The sequence below is a fragment of the Apostichopus japonicus genome, chromosome 5, assembly GCF_037975245.1.
Source record: "Apostichopus japonicus isolate 1M-3 chromosome 5, ASM3797524v1, whole genome shotgun sequence".
Lineage (NCBI taxonomy): Eukaryota > Metazoa > Echinodermata > Holothuroidea > Aspidochirotida > Stichopodidae > Apostichopus > Apostichopus japonicus.
The window spans coordinates 15,500,697-15,519,340 of record NC_092565.1 but is presented as its reverse complement, the minus strand read 5'-3'; the positions used below and the strand labels follow the sequence as shown (position 1 = coordinate 15,519,340).

General features: G+C 36.2%; 1 protein-coding gene across 1 annotated transcript; it reads right to left on the bottom strand.

The window, feature by feature from the left end:
• Positions 1 to 804: 804 nt before the first annotated feature.
• On the bottom strand, positions 805 to 18,339 carry LOC139967807 (casein kinase I-like). Its single transcript, XM_071971903.1, has 7 exons — positions 18,010 to 18,339; positions 13,912 to 14,024; positions 13,136 to 13,262; positions 12,421 to 12,519; positions 11,807 to 11,946; positions 8,441 to 8,594; positions 805 to 6,188 (listed from the first exon to the last, which is right to left on the bottom strand). Exons 1-7 carry the CDS (start codon positions 18,133 to 18,135, stop codon positions 5,925 to 5,927), a joined length of 1,023 nt encoding a protein of 340 aa, XP_071828004.1. The 5' UTR covers positions 18,136 to 18,339; the 3' UTR covers positions 805 to 5,924.
• Between the last annotated feature and the right edge of the window lie 305 nt (positions 18,340 to 18,644).

The window sequence follows — 18,644 nt, the reverse complement described above, 5'->3', positions numbered from 1 at the left end:
AATATCCACAAATCTGTAAAAAACGTTCATTGCTATATAGTTAATTTTCTCTCTTTTGTCGAAAGAACCAGAATTGAAAATTTGAGGGATTATGCTTAAGAAACAAAACTTTGACCATTTTATTGCCGGGCTCTCCATTTGCTTATACAAAGATTCAGCTGGAAATTTAGTGCTGCCAAGGCTTTATCACTAGTTGAAAATATGGATGCATTCCTGGGATTGACAGAACTTGATTTCAGATCGCTTCACGGAATGTGCGTGAAGTCCATAACAAAGATGAAACAGGTCAGATGCAACATGGACTGTTCAGGGTCGGCCTACGTGACTTAAACTATCGGAGTGCGGAAAGCAGTGGGTAATGAATTGGCTTGTCAAGTGGAAAACCAACCCAAAATTTCAGGTCATCACAGCTAACATACATTTATCAACCAGCATATACACTCCAATGGTGCAATGTAAACATGCAAAATGGCGTAAAAAATATTCTACTGCTGCTTGCAGCAGGCTATCAACAATTAAATGGCACTTCTTGTCATCTACAGGGCCTACCCATCATGAATCCAAATTTGTTGATATGAACCAATGCTTTCAAAACGAGCGCATCAATGGAGAAAGCGTTATTGGATATATGATATATCGTCGAGCAAGACAAGGGGGAGGAAGGGGGTGGGGTTGGCTCATGACCGCAAGAGCCCTCTAGCGGTGACGCATACAACATATTGCACATCTTCTTTTTTCAAAGCGCTGCTTTCACCAATCAGTTTACTGACAAAACGATACAATGAAAGAAAAAAAAGAAAGAAATTTCGTTATACTTTACTTCGTTTTACTTCAATTGAATTTTCTTTACATATAAACATATACAAGATTGGAAATACCACTTTAGCGTGATACATTCTAGAGAGAGAGAGAGAAAAAAAAAATACAAACTAAAATCTAAAGAACACTTCAGCTGACCTCTACTGAGTCCAACCCATCCCTCCCATGAAAACATCTACTGCTACCACCACTTCGACCCCACATGTTTCCCTTTAGTTTGGTGGGTGTAAACGTTTGTGCCAACGAGAGGTTTTTTTTTTCAGGCCCTTAATGCCCTACAACCCTCCACGTGATTGGACCATTCTATGCCAATCATTGACACCAAATCAGGGAATAACTTCCAATGATGTCCGTCAAAGCAATTCTTATGCATAACTCGTTGTGAATCCCCTCCACCCTCCCCCCACTCCCCCCTCACAAAAAGAAAGTCAAGAAGTAAGCCTCATCATACTACTTTTTGAAAGAAAATAAAACTGAAAATAACCAAACCGACAACCCTAATGCCCACCGTCCTATCTCTCTCACACCTTGCATCAAGGTGCACTGTACGGCAACTTCAAGTACAAATTACAATAAGTATCATTCTGCAAAACCAATGTCTCCACCTTCCAAAAACCACTGCTTTTGTCTTCATTTGTTCATAAGTGTATAAAATGAAATAAATGTCTTATATATCAAACACTTTTGGAATGACTTTTTCAGACTTGCCACCTTATGTTTTGCCAACTTTTAACGGCACTGAATAAAACAGCCACACTAACAGTTCTCCTCCCCCAACCCCCCCCAACCCTGCTATTTAAGAAAATTTAAGAAAACATCAAATTATTCATTAAGTGTACTTAAAAAGAACCCCACATTAGCTGCCAATAAGTTGATAGCTGAAACTTCCCTGTCATCAAAGAGTACATTTGGCAATTTCTGGATGACAAGAAGGTTCAAGTGGGTGGTGGTGCTGCTCATGTTTGTTTAGCCACAAGGTTGACTTTCTTGTTCAACAATAAGGACACATGTGTAAAAGGAATTTGACAATTATTTGGAGATGACAGCATGTGCATAGAAAAATAACCTCAATAGCAAACACTAACTGAAAGAATAACATCTTCATAACTTCAGGCATTCTAATTATTTCTTTAAATATACTTAGTATTGTATGCCAAAGATCAAGAATAGAACAACACATTTTCTTTTTATAGCACTGACAAAATGCCTTCCTACTCTCACATGTTATTAGCAACTGAATGACACTGTTGCCAATGATATCTATGAATTCCCAAACAACTTGCAAACATTTCACTTAAAGAGAAACTATGAAGTCTTTGTCAAATCTGAAGGCATGCATGAGACTTCCTGGTTTTTCTCGTAACAACTTTCGGCTATGAGCATAAATTCTTCTTTTCTTTTTCCATATTTCTTTTAGATATTCCTGTCCTCTGCTCGCATCCCTACGGGCATCATGAATATAAGATTTGAAATTAATACCCAAAAAAAATCACATTTTTATCAAATAACACTTTTACAAAATCACATTTTTATCAAAGGAAAAAATAAAATTCCTTGGCTTATAGTATGGTAGGTTGTAGCACTCACTCTCTCTATTATTATTATTTCAACAATAGAATATCCGCCTGTGATTGGTATTCCTTTGTCACAAATTTGTCACGTAAACCAGACTTAGTTTTGTAGCTCTCTCATGGTAGGAGGATTAAACTTTCTTCTTTAAGCAAAGGATAAATAGAAAACAAATAGAGACTTGAGAGACTAGAGGCATGTCTTTCTTGCTTCAAAACTTCTTTTCAATTCCTTGTTAGACATTAAGCATAACATGATAATATTCAGTTTTATTGCACCTACAAACCAGGAAATTTATTGATAGTTCTGAAGAGTATAGTTCAAAGGTAATTTTGTCTGTTTTGAATTGGAAAAAAAAAGAAGAAAAAAAAAAAAAAGTAACTTGTAAGCATCTTGGTGTAATTTGCATTCAACTCCAACATCGCATATATTGATGGTTTTAGTCAATATATTTTGTATCAAAAGTGAACTTGAAGCAAGCACGTGTGATGTCATAAATGCACCATTAACAATAAAGTAATTCCATCCTTACTCCTTCTCTTAACCCTGCCCACATGAATGGTGAAATTTTATTCACACACCATTTACCATCTCCTTTTTTTGTTTTTTATCAAAACAATGAAAATATTGTATCACCAATATTAAAGGCACAGACCATTGGATGTTGTTTGATGCACAGTTCAGTACAGAAGATTGTCATCAAAACTCATTTACAACACGAAAGATGTGGAATATCTTAGATATAGCTAAACAGTCAGGCAGGCAAACTTTAAGCTTACAGAAATTCGCTTCACTCCCGTTCCTTCAGATATGAAAGGATTAAATACTGCTTAAGTACGGTAATACCATTAATTAAGTGCTTAAATAAATTATCTACGGGATTGCTGGGAACGGCAAAATTCTGGTTGCTGTGGCAACATCTAAATAGGGTACAAAAGTTATCTACCTCTCTTCATCACACAGATCATGTCAAAATTTCTTTACGAAATGAGAATTCCTTTAATAAATAACAGAAAATATTCAAAACAGACTATTACCCCCCAAAATTTGATGAAGCAACAACTGGCTGCAGTTATCACAAACATGTTCCCCCCAAAAAATATGGTTTTACATGAAAATCTAGGAATATGAACAGCTATGGCCATATGCTGTACCTTACAAGAAACAATGTTGCCGATAAGAAAACGAATCCAGCGATCTGCAAACTGACATTTTTAGTTTGGAACACAAAAGTACAAAATTAGCAAGTGAAATTTTTCAGATAGTCACATCTATGAAAGAAATTCACTTCAAAGTGAGTTATGGAAGGTATAATTGATCCCTTTTTGTTTTTAATTGGAAGAATATTATTGGTTGATGAAAATGAATTACAAAAAATTGATAAATTTGTCAAGTCAGGTTTCTTGAAAATCTGGTGGACGATGGTTATCACCAACCCTCTCTGTTGTAATGGGTCCCTGTTGTGGTACTAACATAGGTGTTTCATTTATCTTTATAGTAGTGTTTGCATTACAACAATATAGCAGCCAAATGAGATTGTTGCCTTTCACCAAGATCACAATCAATTTCCAGATTTAATAGAGTAAAGACTTGTCATTAACTGCCGGACTAATAGCACACCACAATTTACTCAGAAACAAATGAATAACATTATGCAAGGATTTAGAGTTAAATCAGACCAGAGTCTCTTCAAACGTTTTGTTTGTTATTCGATGCATGAACAAAATTAGTCACTTAGTGTTCCATGAAGCAGTAGAATACAAGTTTGAGAAAGAAACATGCAAACTTGTTGTTTGAATAATTTCAGCAATCTACATTAAGACCTCCAGCGAATCTTAGAGATCCTTACCGTAGACATATCTTTTCTTTTCTTAAAGAGTAGTATTTTGAGCAAAATTTGGGTTAAAAACAATAGGGTTGATTTGATTATTTCACCTGACAAAAAAATACTTCAAGAACTGTAATCCATCTTCCCTTTTGTGAATCATTTGAATTTTTTTACTCTTTTTTATATAATACATTGCTGGGTATGGGTTGGTAGATCATAATCATGATAGTCTTGTATTATAAATTCTTCACTGAAATAACCGTTAGAATTTTGTACGTTTGAAAGAGTTGTTACCTGCATCACTTTACAAACTAAGGCTCTTTCATGATATAACAAATGTATAATGTATCATACCAACAAGTTTGAAAATGAAATCCATCTAAATAATTACCTTTCAGTCAATCTTGTTATAAACTAAGCCAACTGTACGATACAAAGACACACTTTTCATGTCTTAATATTACTAGGACTGACAGACAGACTGACTGACAGACAGACTCTTATTTTAAATTACACAGACCACTTTAGTATTAATATGTGTGACTTACTGAGCAAAGGAAGTAGTTTCCGATATTAACAGAATAATTAGCATAATCATGATAGACACAAAGAGATTTCACAATTAGTTTGCAACTTATTATCCTACCACCATGACATGGTTCATGTTCATGGTGATGCTTTCCAGCATTGTGTTGTGATGGTACTGAGATTTCACTGTGGTTTGGCTAGGCTTTTAACTGTGATTTGGTCCAGTTTCATTGTAATGTGATGGTGCAAGGCCTTTACTGTGATCTTACTGTGATGCTTTCATTGCTCTGACAACATTAGGACTGAACAGTATGTTCACAGCAATAGATAAAAAAAAATAGGTATACAAACATTCAGAGAAGGTTTTCATTAATAAGAGAGGAAATGGGAGCTTATTCTGCATCAGTGATTTATACACAATACACCAAATGATTCAAGTAACATCAATCATAACCAATCTCCCCAACTGGATACATTCAATTTTTGTGCAACAAAAGATAGCAGATGGCATCATTCACAGGCTTTCAAATGCCTCTCTGATATAGAAATGAATGCAGTAATCTTGCGCCCAAATCTCTTCGTAACTATATCAAAGAGTTCTTGTGTATATGTGTACTAGCCAGTGACTGAGTAAACACACATGTTACAATTGAAGCTAAGCAGAAATCACTTTGCCACACTTTTTTTGAAAACATCACTACTCAGAAAACACTTACACATTTTTTTTTTTGGCTTGTCACAAGAGTTTGTTTAAAGACTACTTCAAAAATATCGATGCAAATCGACGAATAACGACTCCAGTCTTGTGGTAGGTGTGATGTCACAGAATAACTAAGTACAATAACATCACTATGTGAAAAAAGGTTACAGCGCACTGTCTGTCAAATGAAAGAATGAAGAGGTCATATTTCTAAAGGTAAAATAGTCCAGATGAGACAGAGAAAACTGGGAAAGCCCCCAATGATTCAATTCCAAAAGACTGATTATTATAGGAAGTAACTTTCACACACAATGCACCACAGCAAGGAAAACCATTGATAATGGTTTCCTGTGCTCCTGCCAAATAAATAGCTGGTGTTGGACACCTTTCATGCCTCGTTTGTACTGTTTATTGCAATTAAGCACTATCTGCACTAGTCCTGTAGTAGTAGTAGTATTTATAATGCCCTCAAAGACTTCATTAAGGTCTGCTCGCTTTGCTGTCTGTGTGTCGGAGGTTGTGGGCTGTGGTGGGATGGCCCGAGGGGTTCACGCTACTGCTGATGGACCCTTGGATTGAAGCTTTCTGTTTCAGGAGGGTCCAATCAAATACGTAATCGTACTGGTGATTCAAGGTTCTAAAGAGAATTCGAAACAGCTGGCGGAGGTAAACATAGTTTGGGGCTTCCTCGAATCCCAACTGGCGACAATACTTCAGGTACATTGCAAATTCGGCTGGAAATCCCTGGCAAAAGGCAGTAGAGAAGAAGTAAAGTAAGTAACATATTGTATACAATCATCCAGATTAGTCTTATAAAGACATTTTAACAGCAATCCATGGTCATAACAGTGAAATGTGGAGAACTGATACAGACACTAATACTAGAAGAGTGAAGATGACATTGCACCCGGTTCACCATATATTCTCCATCTCCTTTATCAACCATACCCATGGGGCTGGAACCACCCCCCACCCCCCCTCTTGCTCACCTTCATCAGGCCTGGATGTTGTTAGAGTACACTTACTCTAAACAAAATGAACCATCTAGTTGTACCATCATACTGTAAATCTAGTCAAACAGGTCACTATAACTTACAATGCAAAGTATGTCTACAATGAGACATTAAACAGACTGACAGAGGAAGTTTTATAAAATATTGTTGAACTGTAGCCGTTCAGTTTCTCACCCTTTGCTAGAACTGTTTCACAAGCTGACAGAAATAAGAATCTTTTCTCATGAAATGCATTTTACTGGCACCACCCTAAGAGCATGTAAACCTTACAAGTCCAATATAATAATACATATTTACTACAGCACAACTTCCAGCAAAGCAATCATCTCATTCCTCGTACCTTTGTTAGCAAATTCACTAACAATAGTTACTCGAGCCAAACTAAATTTTGTCACCCCTCCTACTGACTAAACATTGAACAAACAATATCGACTGAAACTGTAAAAGCTTTTTTTCTTTATTCTTCCTACTAAAATATTACTGTGTGCAATTCCAGTTTATGTGAAGACACAGCATCTGAAGATGCCTGAACATTTATGAAAATAATGGAAAGATATTCACCTTCACACAGCTAATTAACCTTGAATATTTTATCATTTCAGAAATTCTGTTTGCAAGGCGTACGATAAGGAAACCAACTGTACTTTAGTTATTCAGAATGGCTCTTGAAAATCACAGAACACCTAACAATACTAACAGGAGGTATAAACTTTACAATTAGATAGATGATATGTCTCAGGCAAAAGTATCAGCTCTGACAATAAATCCATCCATAACACACAGTTACAAAGAAACATGCTTCCAACATACTACAGCATATTGATATCAATACAACAAAGAGTCTAAAATAAAACAATCTCATGGTATTTTGTAGAGAATGCAGAGCTCATCTTGGAAGTATGCATAGTATTGCTTCAGTTATGATGTGCCAGTCTTGCAGGACACAGTGCTCACACCAATGTACTAATTGTTTTGTGTGTTATGTATTGCTTTTAGACTGTGAGTTCATGTGTAGATCTCATAGGAAGCTGAAAGAAATTTGTATCAATTTGGATGAAATACATGAATATTCACATCCATGAACAGACATATTGACGTATGATCAGGGAATGATTTATCAGGTATCGCAGCGCAAAATGCTAGAAACAAAATGGTCCAAATTCCAAAGATGTATAGCAGTAGATAGAAACCATGGTAACCTTATAAGAGGCAAACTTCACAGCCTCCAAACTGCTATACAAAATTAGAACACTTAATGATTCCCAGAAGATTTACCCAAAACCTATTTCACTTGGACTTTAGCAACACACCCAAGAGAAAGGTACCAACTACTATATGTGTGTCCCAATGATAATATAGTGATAGTTATTATTTCTATTAGTACCAATACCACCACACCCAACAAATATTAAAGACTTGTTCTATATCTCTGACACAGCAGACTGCACACATATAATACCAGTCACCAACTGTTGATCCTTTGTGATCAGTCATACAGGCGTAGTTGCTTCTGTTGGCATTGTTCCTTCAACTATATATGTATATATATAAACTATATACAGATATGAACCAAGGCCAGGTCGAAATTGCCTGTCATGACAGAGTTTTCCTTACCTTTCATTTCAGTTATGCAAACAAAAGGAGGCAATATTTAATTCAATATTGCTTAGTACAATTTACAATAACGTTGATCTGCAGTGTCAAACAGTGCATGTGTTTCTTCATAGTGCACAATTTATTAGTAATAATTTTTTTCAATTTACAAAAGTGTGATAGAGTGGATAGTCAAATGGTAGAATTATCAAACATCAGAAATGACTGGCCAATAGACACACAGCCAAATCTAACTATATCCTAATCTCACCATAAGTTTGGCTAGAGTTCCTTAAAGTGCATTTTTCCAATGATAAAGTTCTGTACAAATTAAAGGCCAAGGATCTGATCTTTTCTTTTGTTATATTCATCAGGTGTGACAAGACTTACTTTACAGAGCATTTCTGGGGTAGTTGACATCTTCTTCTCGCTGATCTTTTCATACTTCTGTTTTTTGGTACATGCTTTTAGGCCCTGCCAAGGCAAGGTGGATTTGTTGAAGTACATTAGCACATAACCTAGCGATTCCAAATCGTCTCTCCGACTATAACGGAATGAAAAAGAAATACAATTCCTTCAGCTGTAGTTACATTTCGTATGATACAAGGCTTAATATCTGAGTCACGACAGAATGAAAAAAAATTTACTGCTAAGTTTTGTCCTAGAAAGAGAAAGCATAATATGGATTGTGAACGATAACCTTTGATCGAAATGTCAGATCCCATAAATTCATATATTTTAGACATGTGTTCATTACATAGAAATGTTTTCTGAGATGCTCAAATATTTCAGACTTTGCCTGTGACTTTAAATTCCCTATGCTGTGATAGTTATACTTCAGAGTATTACACGCATTACACTATTGATATGTTACAATATACAGTATATATATATATATGCAACTCAATCAACACTACATTCACTTCCTGCACTAAGTGAAAACACATTGTTATTTGTAACCCGACGGCATGAGCAGGAAACAGAAAGAGTTTATTATGATACAAATTTCTTATCGTTCCCTTCTCTTTTACAATGCTATTTAAAGGGAAGATATGATTTATTCAAAGATCTTCTTCTACTAACGATTGAAAAGCACAATAGAATGAATACCTGCCCGAGATACACACACTACTTGTTCGTATCTTAACTAACAGTACAAAGATATTCTTCCTCAGCTTTGCATCAAGAATCCAAACTTTTCTAGTTCATTTGCAAGAAACATGACTAACAGAAACTAAAGTAGGTTTGGCATGACGCATTAATAATATTTTAAAGAATCCATTCAGACTCTGTTTTCTCAACAGTGTAGTAGGTAGGGTGTTTAATGGCAACCAACATGGCTGCTATAACAATGTGAATCTTATAAGGGAGAGAGAGAGATAAGGTCTTTGGCTAGAAGTGAACCACTGACCTCAGGAGAGTGGCTGAACGACTCAGCCCTAAGTTGACATCGATCTCTACAAAACACTTCTGGTCAGAGGGCAGAGGTTCTTGTACATAATCTCAAAATGTATACTCCCTATTTATTCCAACTAACCCTAAATAACCTTTGACCTGTAATGCTTGCAAAACCAGTTCAAAAACTACTCAACCCTGTTGTCAACTTTGGTTGGTAACAATGATAGCCTTACATGACCTTTGACCACCAATGAACCAAAGTATGTACTGCTAAGAGCTCAATGGTTAATGGAACAAGATTGGTGAACAATAATTCATTTATAGTGTAGATATATTTACAGTACAGTATTTAAATGTTTGAACTTGTTTCATCGACGCTACGATCAAAATAGAAGAAAATCGTATGAGCATATAGCAAATTGTTGACAATAACTGTTCGTAGATTGTACAGGTGTACTAAATTCACTCTAAGAGGTACTGTGTACCTGAATCAGTTGATAACATAAACATCTTTCCATATTCTATCATTAGCTGTTATCACTGTTTGTTTGCTTATAGGCTTGTAAGCACAAACAATGACAAGGCACCTTTTACATCTCACCTGACGGTAATGAAAGCACACAGTTGAACTTTGTTCCATTAATTAATAAAAATATAAAGAATTGATATGACAGATCTTTTGTTGTAAAGATAGCAGTAAACAAATTCAGCTCAGGCTGATTGTGCAGTAGTCTTTGTCTGTGCACTTATATTAGTTATCTGACTACTAGAAACAAAGCAACAGATTGTTAAAAGTAGTAAACAAGTCAAGGACATATCAACCAGAATGCATCATGAATTCACATTGAACAACAGGTTGACTCTTAAGAATGTATAAATACATTTAATGCTATACAGCACAAAAAGGAATATTTTCTTGCTATCTTATAAACACAATTTTTGAAAAACTGTCAGCATTGAATAGTATGCAACTGCGGATACAGCCTCACTCACTACAGGCTTTTGCACATATACATCTAACAGGTGCACAGTACAGTGTAGTGTACTACATGACAAAATAGGACTGTTCGTGAGACCTATTTTAATTTACAACAAAAGTGGCCATTGGTACTAGTGCCATTCGGCCATGTTTAAATGTCAAATTTACATGTAGAATTATATAACAGAAGATGCTGTTGCCCACAAACTGCTAAAAATGCTAGGCAACAGAGCTGAGTGGCCGTTTAACGGAAATGCAATTTTATGTTGGTATATTATTTTAAATGGTACATTCATTCATTTAAGGATTACACGGCAACAACACCAAAGCCTACACATATCTCCTACAATGTGCTGTACATGTTGGTCATTCTTTGTTAGTTTGCTACATATTTTTGTCAGAGAGACAAACACAAAGTCCTTAAATAAATGATGTGATAACAATTTCTTCATTTCCTCATCTTTTCTATTTAAGTCAGGGATGTAAGTGCAGCCAAAAAAAAAACCGGAAAAATATTCGGAGACCCCAGGTGAATGCCGTCCTAACACATCCTACTCCTAGCTCTGACTACTTACACACTATCGTTACAGTATGTTAGGCTAGCTTAAAAGTATTAGTGCTAACACATCCTATCCCTAGTTCTTACTACTTACACACTATCGTTATGTTAGGCTAGCTCAAAGTTACGAATACGTCGCAGCGAACTACGGAATAAAAAACAGTCTCACATTCGAAAGCGATCACAAATATCGAATTTCATATGCGTATCCCGTAGATTTCCGCCGCTCACAAATATCACAAGCGTTAATTCCAAAACTTATGTCGAGCACCAGCAGTTACGAAGATATTAATTAGCAGTCCAATCAACATGAATTAGGCAAGGTTTTTCAACGACAGAAATGAGCTATAGCGATTTGAAGTTCGCACGTACGCAACGATATTCACATGGCACAATGTTGTACAGTGCAATGCGATGATGCGAAACTGGAAATGGTATTTTGAGTGATCGATGAGTGAAAATTGAAGTTAGCTTGCTGCAACGGGCCAGGCATTTTTGCCGCGTTGTGTCTTTGATATTCGAACAATTTTGTGGAACTTTATTGGAATTAAAAAAAAAAAAAAAACGGATTTCCGTAAAAATACGGAAGACTTATTGGAATTTAAAAAAAACCGGATTTCCGTAAAAATACGGAAGACTTACATCCCTGTTAAGTGTGCCGCCATGTTAAAGTTTGTAGTATCTTTTATTTCTTGACTGCTTGACTTTCATATGTTACAACTTAACTGTGATCAAACTTTAAACTTAAACTGATAACTAAAAGCACTAGTAATAGATTGGAGTTTTCTTTTAATCATTTCGTTATGGTTATTCAAATTACCTTTGTTCAATGCCCAAATGGGCATTTATGCTTGCATATCTGGCAGTACCAGTGAGGTTTTTGTCGTCTCTAAATGGTATGTGTTGTTTGGTCTTCTGATCACGATATTTCTTGGCAAGACCAAAATCTATTATGAATATCTGTGGAAAGGAAAAAGATGATGTGCAAAATAAGTTGCACGTTTTCCCCAGTTATCACTTTGGTATTTCTTCGAACAAATGAACATCAGCACTTCAAACTGGACGACACAAATTGGAAAACCTGTCACGTCATGCTACATGGAAATGGGTAAACAAAATTCTTTACAAAAGGTCCATATATTAGGTAATCCTATTGGAGCATCTAAACACAACAAAAAACATTAAAGAGTCTTTAGGGCCACATTATAAAATTTAAAAAATCCTGTTTTGGATGCTTGGAGGTCACTTCAGTCGGACTAGACTACATTCAGGGATTCAAAAGTCCCTGGAGAATCTACTCATTACACCTGCATAGCATGCACATGACAAGTGCAGATACAGCATTACGCATCTTGAAACAACACGTTTTCAAAACAGAGATTAATGCTGGTTCTAAGAGAATGAAGAAAATCCTCTGCATGGTTTATAACTCACCTGATTACAATGCTTTCCAATTCCCATCAGGAAGTTATCTGGCTTAATGTCTCTGTGAATAAAATTTCTGTTGTGTACATAGTCTATACGACCAAGCATCTGTGGAATAAAAAGAGACAGATATTGCTTAACACTGTGACATGAATAATATAACAGCGTCTGTTTCTTTACAACCAAATAGACTACGAGACGGAGAGTAGGTAAGTAATACCAATTTCTTTCTTTCTTTTGGCATGAATGATTTAAAGTAACTCTCTTTTGCATCAGTGAAATTCAGTTGCAGCCTGACACGATGTGTAGCAAAACGTACACTGTGTACAATCTATGTGTGTGAACCTACCTCACAACTGGTAAAAACATGACCAGCATGTTTCAAATAAATGTTGGGACATTTTTAAACAATGTAAGAAATGTGTTTTTTCTTTTCAGACTTTTTTTCAAGCGATAAGCAAAATAGGGATTCCAAAAAGATTTTTAAACATTGTAATGACAAAGTCTCTACCTATCCAGGAAACTACTGTCTATCTCCATATTTTAGCTTTATGTATCATTTCTACTCCCACACAAAACAGATACATCATAAACAAAACCGGTGGGTATCACTTTCACATTATTTCTTACTGTGAGTGCAGGAAAGTGTACCCAACATACACCGTGTCATGTGATGTCTAATGCATAATACACAAACAATTAATAATATGATGATATACCCTACCTGATCAGCAAGCATTAGAACGGTTTTCAAACTAAACTTTCTGTCACAGAAGTTGAAAAGATCTTCTAAACTAGGACCAAGTAGATCCATAACCATTATATTATGCTCATTTTCTGTCCCATACCACCTGAAAAATATAAAGCATGAAAGCATCTTCACTACAATGTAAATTGCAATACATTGTGTGTGAAGAGTACATATATGCAACAATGCTTCTTATCAATGTAACATTATTACCACCATTATTAACAATGCCTACAAAGCATTGAAGAACTAACGACATAAATTTGTTGGAGCAAGCAGAGCTCAAATTAAACAATATCATAAAATGTGTCATAACCTCTGTCCAGTTCCTCCATAGTCCCACATGAATAATGTTTTGCATGTGCAGGAGAATATAAAATTTTGGTAACTTTGCAAACATGTGCAACTTCTACAGACAGCAAAACATCAATGTCTAATTCTTACATATATGAATGAAATCAACATCAGTGATGATCTGTAGGCCTCAAGCCACAGGTCATAAAAATACACTAACTTGATTTGAAATTCACCGTTTCAGACGCAACTACTCTGTGGGCAAGGCTGGTTTATATTCAGAAGACTCCTTGAAATAGCCCAAGTATACATATTTCATGCTTTTCCTTGCAGGATAGGATTTGAAAACCTTTCCTGACAAGTCGCTAAAATTTTGCTGAAGGTGGTGCATGCAGCCTGCACCTTACCCAAATGTGTCTTAGAACTTAATTAGACTACATGTACACTGTATGAGTTACCTGATTTTGGGGACTGCTGCACCAGGACCAGCTAATAGTAACTTGTAAACTTTACTTTCATACAGCAGCTGAGGATGTCTGGCTTTTGTAGATTCCATCTTCACACCAACTTCCTGCAAGACAAATATATACGACAGATTTACTTTAATGTGTATTTCAAGTCTCACTGTTAAACCATCATGATAGCACCTGATTCACAAATCACAGTTTACCTTGAAACATATCGGGCAGGTTTAAAAACTAATGTATATTATGGTTATTTTTAGCTAAGTGTATTTCTCCCCCAAGTAAGCCCCCTTGACAATTGTTAGGGGGCTATTTCATGAGTTAAATGCTTAACACTTCTTATACAGAAAATCAATCATAAAAATGCTTGAAATGTGTTCTTTAACCATGAACTGATTTTATTGATGTAAAACTACTGATAGGATGAACAGATAATAAACAGCTTGTTGTCTTTTCTTTTACAAACCAGCCAATCCTTCTTCCACTGTTTTACAGTGGTGTCTTTGATAACAACTTTTCTTAAATGTGTTATTTCTTTGCTGGGAAGGGCCCTGTAGCGAATTACAAACCTCTCTCCATTTTGCTGCATTACATTCAGTCTGAGAGCCGAGGCTACGTTTCATTGAGCATGCGTACTTAGGTATTGTCCTAACATAACATACTGTAGGCCATCACGAAAAACGTTTAAAAACAATTATTGGCGGGAATTGCTGAAACTTAACTTGCATATAGTGTATAATTATTTCCTAAAGAGGGCGAAGGCTAGACAAACAAGCCGTGTGCATCAATAGAAACTACAATAGGAAGTACGCCCACAGCACATGTACATATACACACTACAGTTGCGGCATTGACTGAATAATGGCACTTTTGAAAATTTGCGGAACGGGTACAATCGAGAACATCAACATTTTTGGGACTCAAAATGTTGTATTCAAACAGAAAAAATATGAAATTAATTACTGATTTGTTTGATACTGTAACTGAAATTAGTAATGACATATCTTAGTGACATACAATACAGGGTGTGATTTTGCTCGGTTGTTTTTTTTCCGCCCTCGCAATTTTTTATCAGGGGGCTGTTTTGACAAAACAAAGGGGGGGGGAATAGCCCATCCCACCCATTTATTTTTGACGCTGATATCTGGTATCTTAAATACAGAAATAATTATGATACGCATTATTTTGTGTAAACTTTGTTTTCTAAAGAAAAAGGTATGAAAATGAAAAATGAAAACAGAAGGCAGGTAACAATGAAACCAGTTATAAAGTCAATGTGCTAGGATACACTAGCAGTGATACCAGAAAATGGTCTGTTGAACTAATAATGCCAACTGATTTAGCTGACAGAAACAAAACTGTGTACCTGACAATGGTTCAATTGTTAGTAATATATTGAAAATGCTGGTGAGAAAAATTGAATAGCTCAGACAAGAAAGCATTCACAACAGCTGTGCTTGTGTACAGTGTGTTTTGGCCTATTAACTCATTTTTCCTTTTTCTGTCATTTATCTCCATTTTGCCCTTTACTTTATTGTAGTCCATTGATCTGCCCATTCAGTCTGCCCACAGACCCCATTGAGTATCGCCAGTTTCAAATTCCCCTTTTTGCAATTGTATTTACACATTTTGGAATGATTCATCGATGGTTACCCAGGTGTTTTACTGTAAGGCAAATATCTCAAACTTATGACACAACCAGTGTAGTGACACTGTGTGATTGTATAATGGGGATTGGGGATTGGGGATTGCGAATGGGGAACTCTTATGGGGGAACTCTATAATTGGGAATGCGGATATTTAGCTCATACTTCACTATATAGGCCTCATCTTTGGATCACCAAATTTTCTGTTCATCTGTCAGTCAACAATTCCTTCAGATTTCTTGATATCAGCCCTACCTAGATATAACAAACTAGCATTTTTTTTTGGGGGGGGGGGTTCCCAGTTCATATGTCATTGCTCTTGCAAGGGCAAATTATGAGATTTGTATCATCGCTAAGGTTTACTTGGTACTTTGAAACAATCATGGTGGCAAAACATCCAGGAAATGCATCAATAAACATGAAAGAGTTTAAAAGTATTAATAGCTTACTGGGTATATGTTGCACAACAAAATGTTGTCCACACAACAACAATGTATGGTCAATGTGTATGAGTCATGTATATGCAGTCATGTGTCAACAATAATATGATACCACCAGGCAAATACTTTCTGTCAGCTTCCACAGAATTTTGCACACATGAGCTTATCACTGTCAGTCAGTCTACAAAAATAAAATGTTGGGGAAAATTACACTCCTGTCAAGGATTGTACGCAATCAGGTTTGTTCTCCACAAAAACATGATGCCATCCATTCATACAGGCGTCAACATGACTTTTTAGTGACAAGCCTGTAACTACTTATAAATGCTGATGTCATAGCAAAGGTATTTGGGCTCACATGTACTCTCATTTTTCTGTTTTTCCACAACATTGTATTTGCCCGTGCCAAGGCTATATAGTTAATTGCTATTACACTTGAGCCATCATCCTAGGCTTCGAAACGATTGCTCCCAACATTAAGCTAAAATCATATTTAAGAACATATCCGACACTCTTTCTTGTACGACACTCTCATTATTATATATGTGATCACCAAAGTTCATTTAAGGTTTAAGAAAGCAGTGATGGCCAAACTTTAGTTGACGATGTGCATGTCATCTACTCTGCACATTCTTTTAGTTCAGTTATTGCTGACAAACAAATTAGCTGTACGTGAGAATGTAAGATTGATTAGTTTATATGCAGATCTGTCTATCAATGCTTTAGTGTTGTACATGATTACCAATCATTGCTGATGACTCACTCCAGGAGTGTATGCACTATTGTGTTCAACAATCACCTTTCAACAGAAACCTAAAAACCTGAGATAAATATCACTTGAAACCTATATTAAATCTCTGATCAGAAAAACAGAAAATGAATAACTATAGTACTTACACACATAAGGTATTAACTGGCACAACTATAGAATGCCCTGCCATTCCGACAGCAAGAATATTCTGCTTGAGAAGATGTCAATATTTTGCACTATGTGCCATTTCTAAAAATTTTACTATAATGAAGTAACCTCATACATCTAAACAGTACATTTACATACCCATGACAACTAACAGCTAAAAATGAATAATAATAATATCTCCCACTGGGTCTAAGATTCCAGCAAACAAGCGAAATAAGGAACATTCACCAATGCAAAAAAAAAAAGAATCAGGAATGCATCACTAACTGTACTGGTAAATCATTAGGCTTTGAAAAGATAAGATCATAAAACTGCAAAAATGTAGCAGCACTGCAACTCCATGAATCCATACAAGAGTGTGGGGTACACTATGCATCTGTGCTTTAAGCTCTTATCTAATATGGCACAACCCAACAGAATCACTATTCTGGACAAGAGGTTTCATAATAGCGGATTCTAATCTAAGGTCTAAGGAGCGAACATAACTTTACACCAGTGATTTTTTAATTCCATGGTGAGCTGTCAGTCAGGTCTACTTATGTCAGTTAGGCTAGGCCTAGGTCAATGATTTTGGCACAAAGTTGGAATTAATTAAAATTCACCTAATGCCCAGGTAGGCTAGCCAACACTCAAACTGGTTATGTCTGTCGGTCTAGGCGAAGTCCTAACTGAACCAAAAGTAGGCCTAGGCAGTAGGCTAGCATACACTTGGCCTGGTCTATCAGGCATTAGACAATCAAGTTGAATATAATGTATGGTTACTAAAATGGGCCTAGCAAAGTCGGTAGGCCTAATACAGCTTAGCCTTGCTAACGAGTAACATGGAAGACTAAGAAAGGTTTACTTAGTTTAAGCTAGGCCTAACGTTAGTTCACAAACTTTCAAACTGTTATGTGTTACTCATACTCATAGCTTCAGGAGGTTTGGTAAGCTAAACTAACCGAGACCCAAACTTTCCATCTTTAACCGAATAATGTACTTTTAAAATTATGAGGAATGTGACCCGACACATTCTAGATGTTAATAAATATTCACTGTAACTATTGTGATCAAATTTGAAGGCTTAGGCCTAATCGCGAACACATACCTCTCCATTCGTAACGTTGATCCCCAAATATATGTCTCCAAAGGAACCGCTGCCTATCTTCCGTATCAATTTATACTTGCCGTGCCCGACAAAGTATTCAATTTTCTGTCCGCTTGCACTTGTCATTTTGTGTGGATTATCTCGTTACTGTAAGAACAAAATGGTTACAGATGAAACGAGGTTTCAGTCTTTTATGTTAAAATTTCGATGAACATCATTGAAACCAAATTTGCAGGATATTGCCATCAGCTGTGATGATGTTTGGTTGCGCATATGATCTGCTATAGCGCTGAGTAGTGCTATTACTGTACATGTATTTGAGACAGTGTTTCACAGCACAGTACAGTATGTAAATAAGTACAGTAGCCTCACGGCTTAGTATTGTGACGTACCGTCTACCGATTGCAAAGGATTGTGGGATGGTGTTGCTATGTGACCAAATTTGCATACAGCAAGTTACAACTAAGGCATGCAGCATTGCGCTTAAGTATCTGGATGGCACTTACAATTCCATGCAAACTTCGCGACGATGGCTGTATCCGTGGAAAGAAAAAGATATCGGCAAATGCGTAGACGAGGAGAGGGGCGGGGAAGGGAACTTAGGGAAGGGATAGGGAGAAGGAGAAGGAGATGGG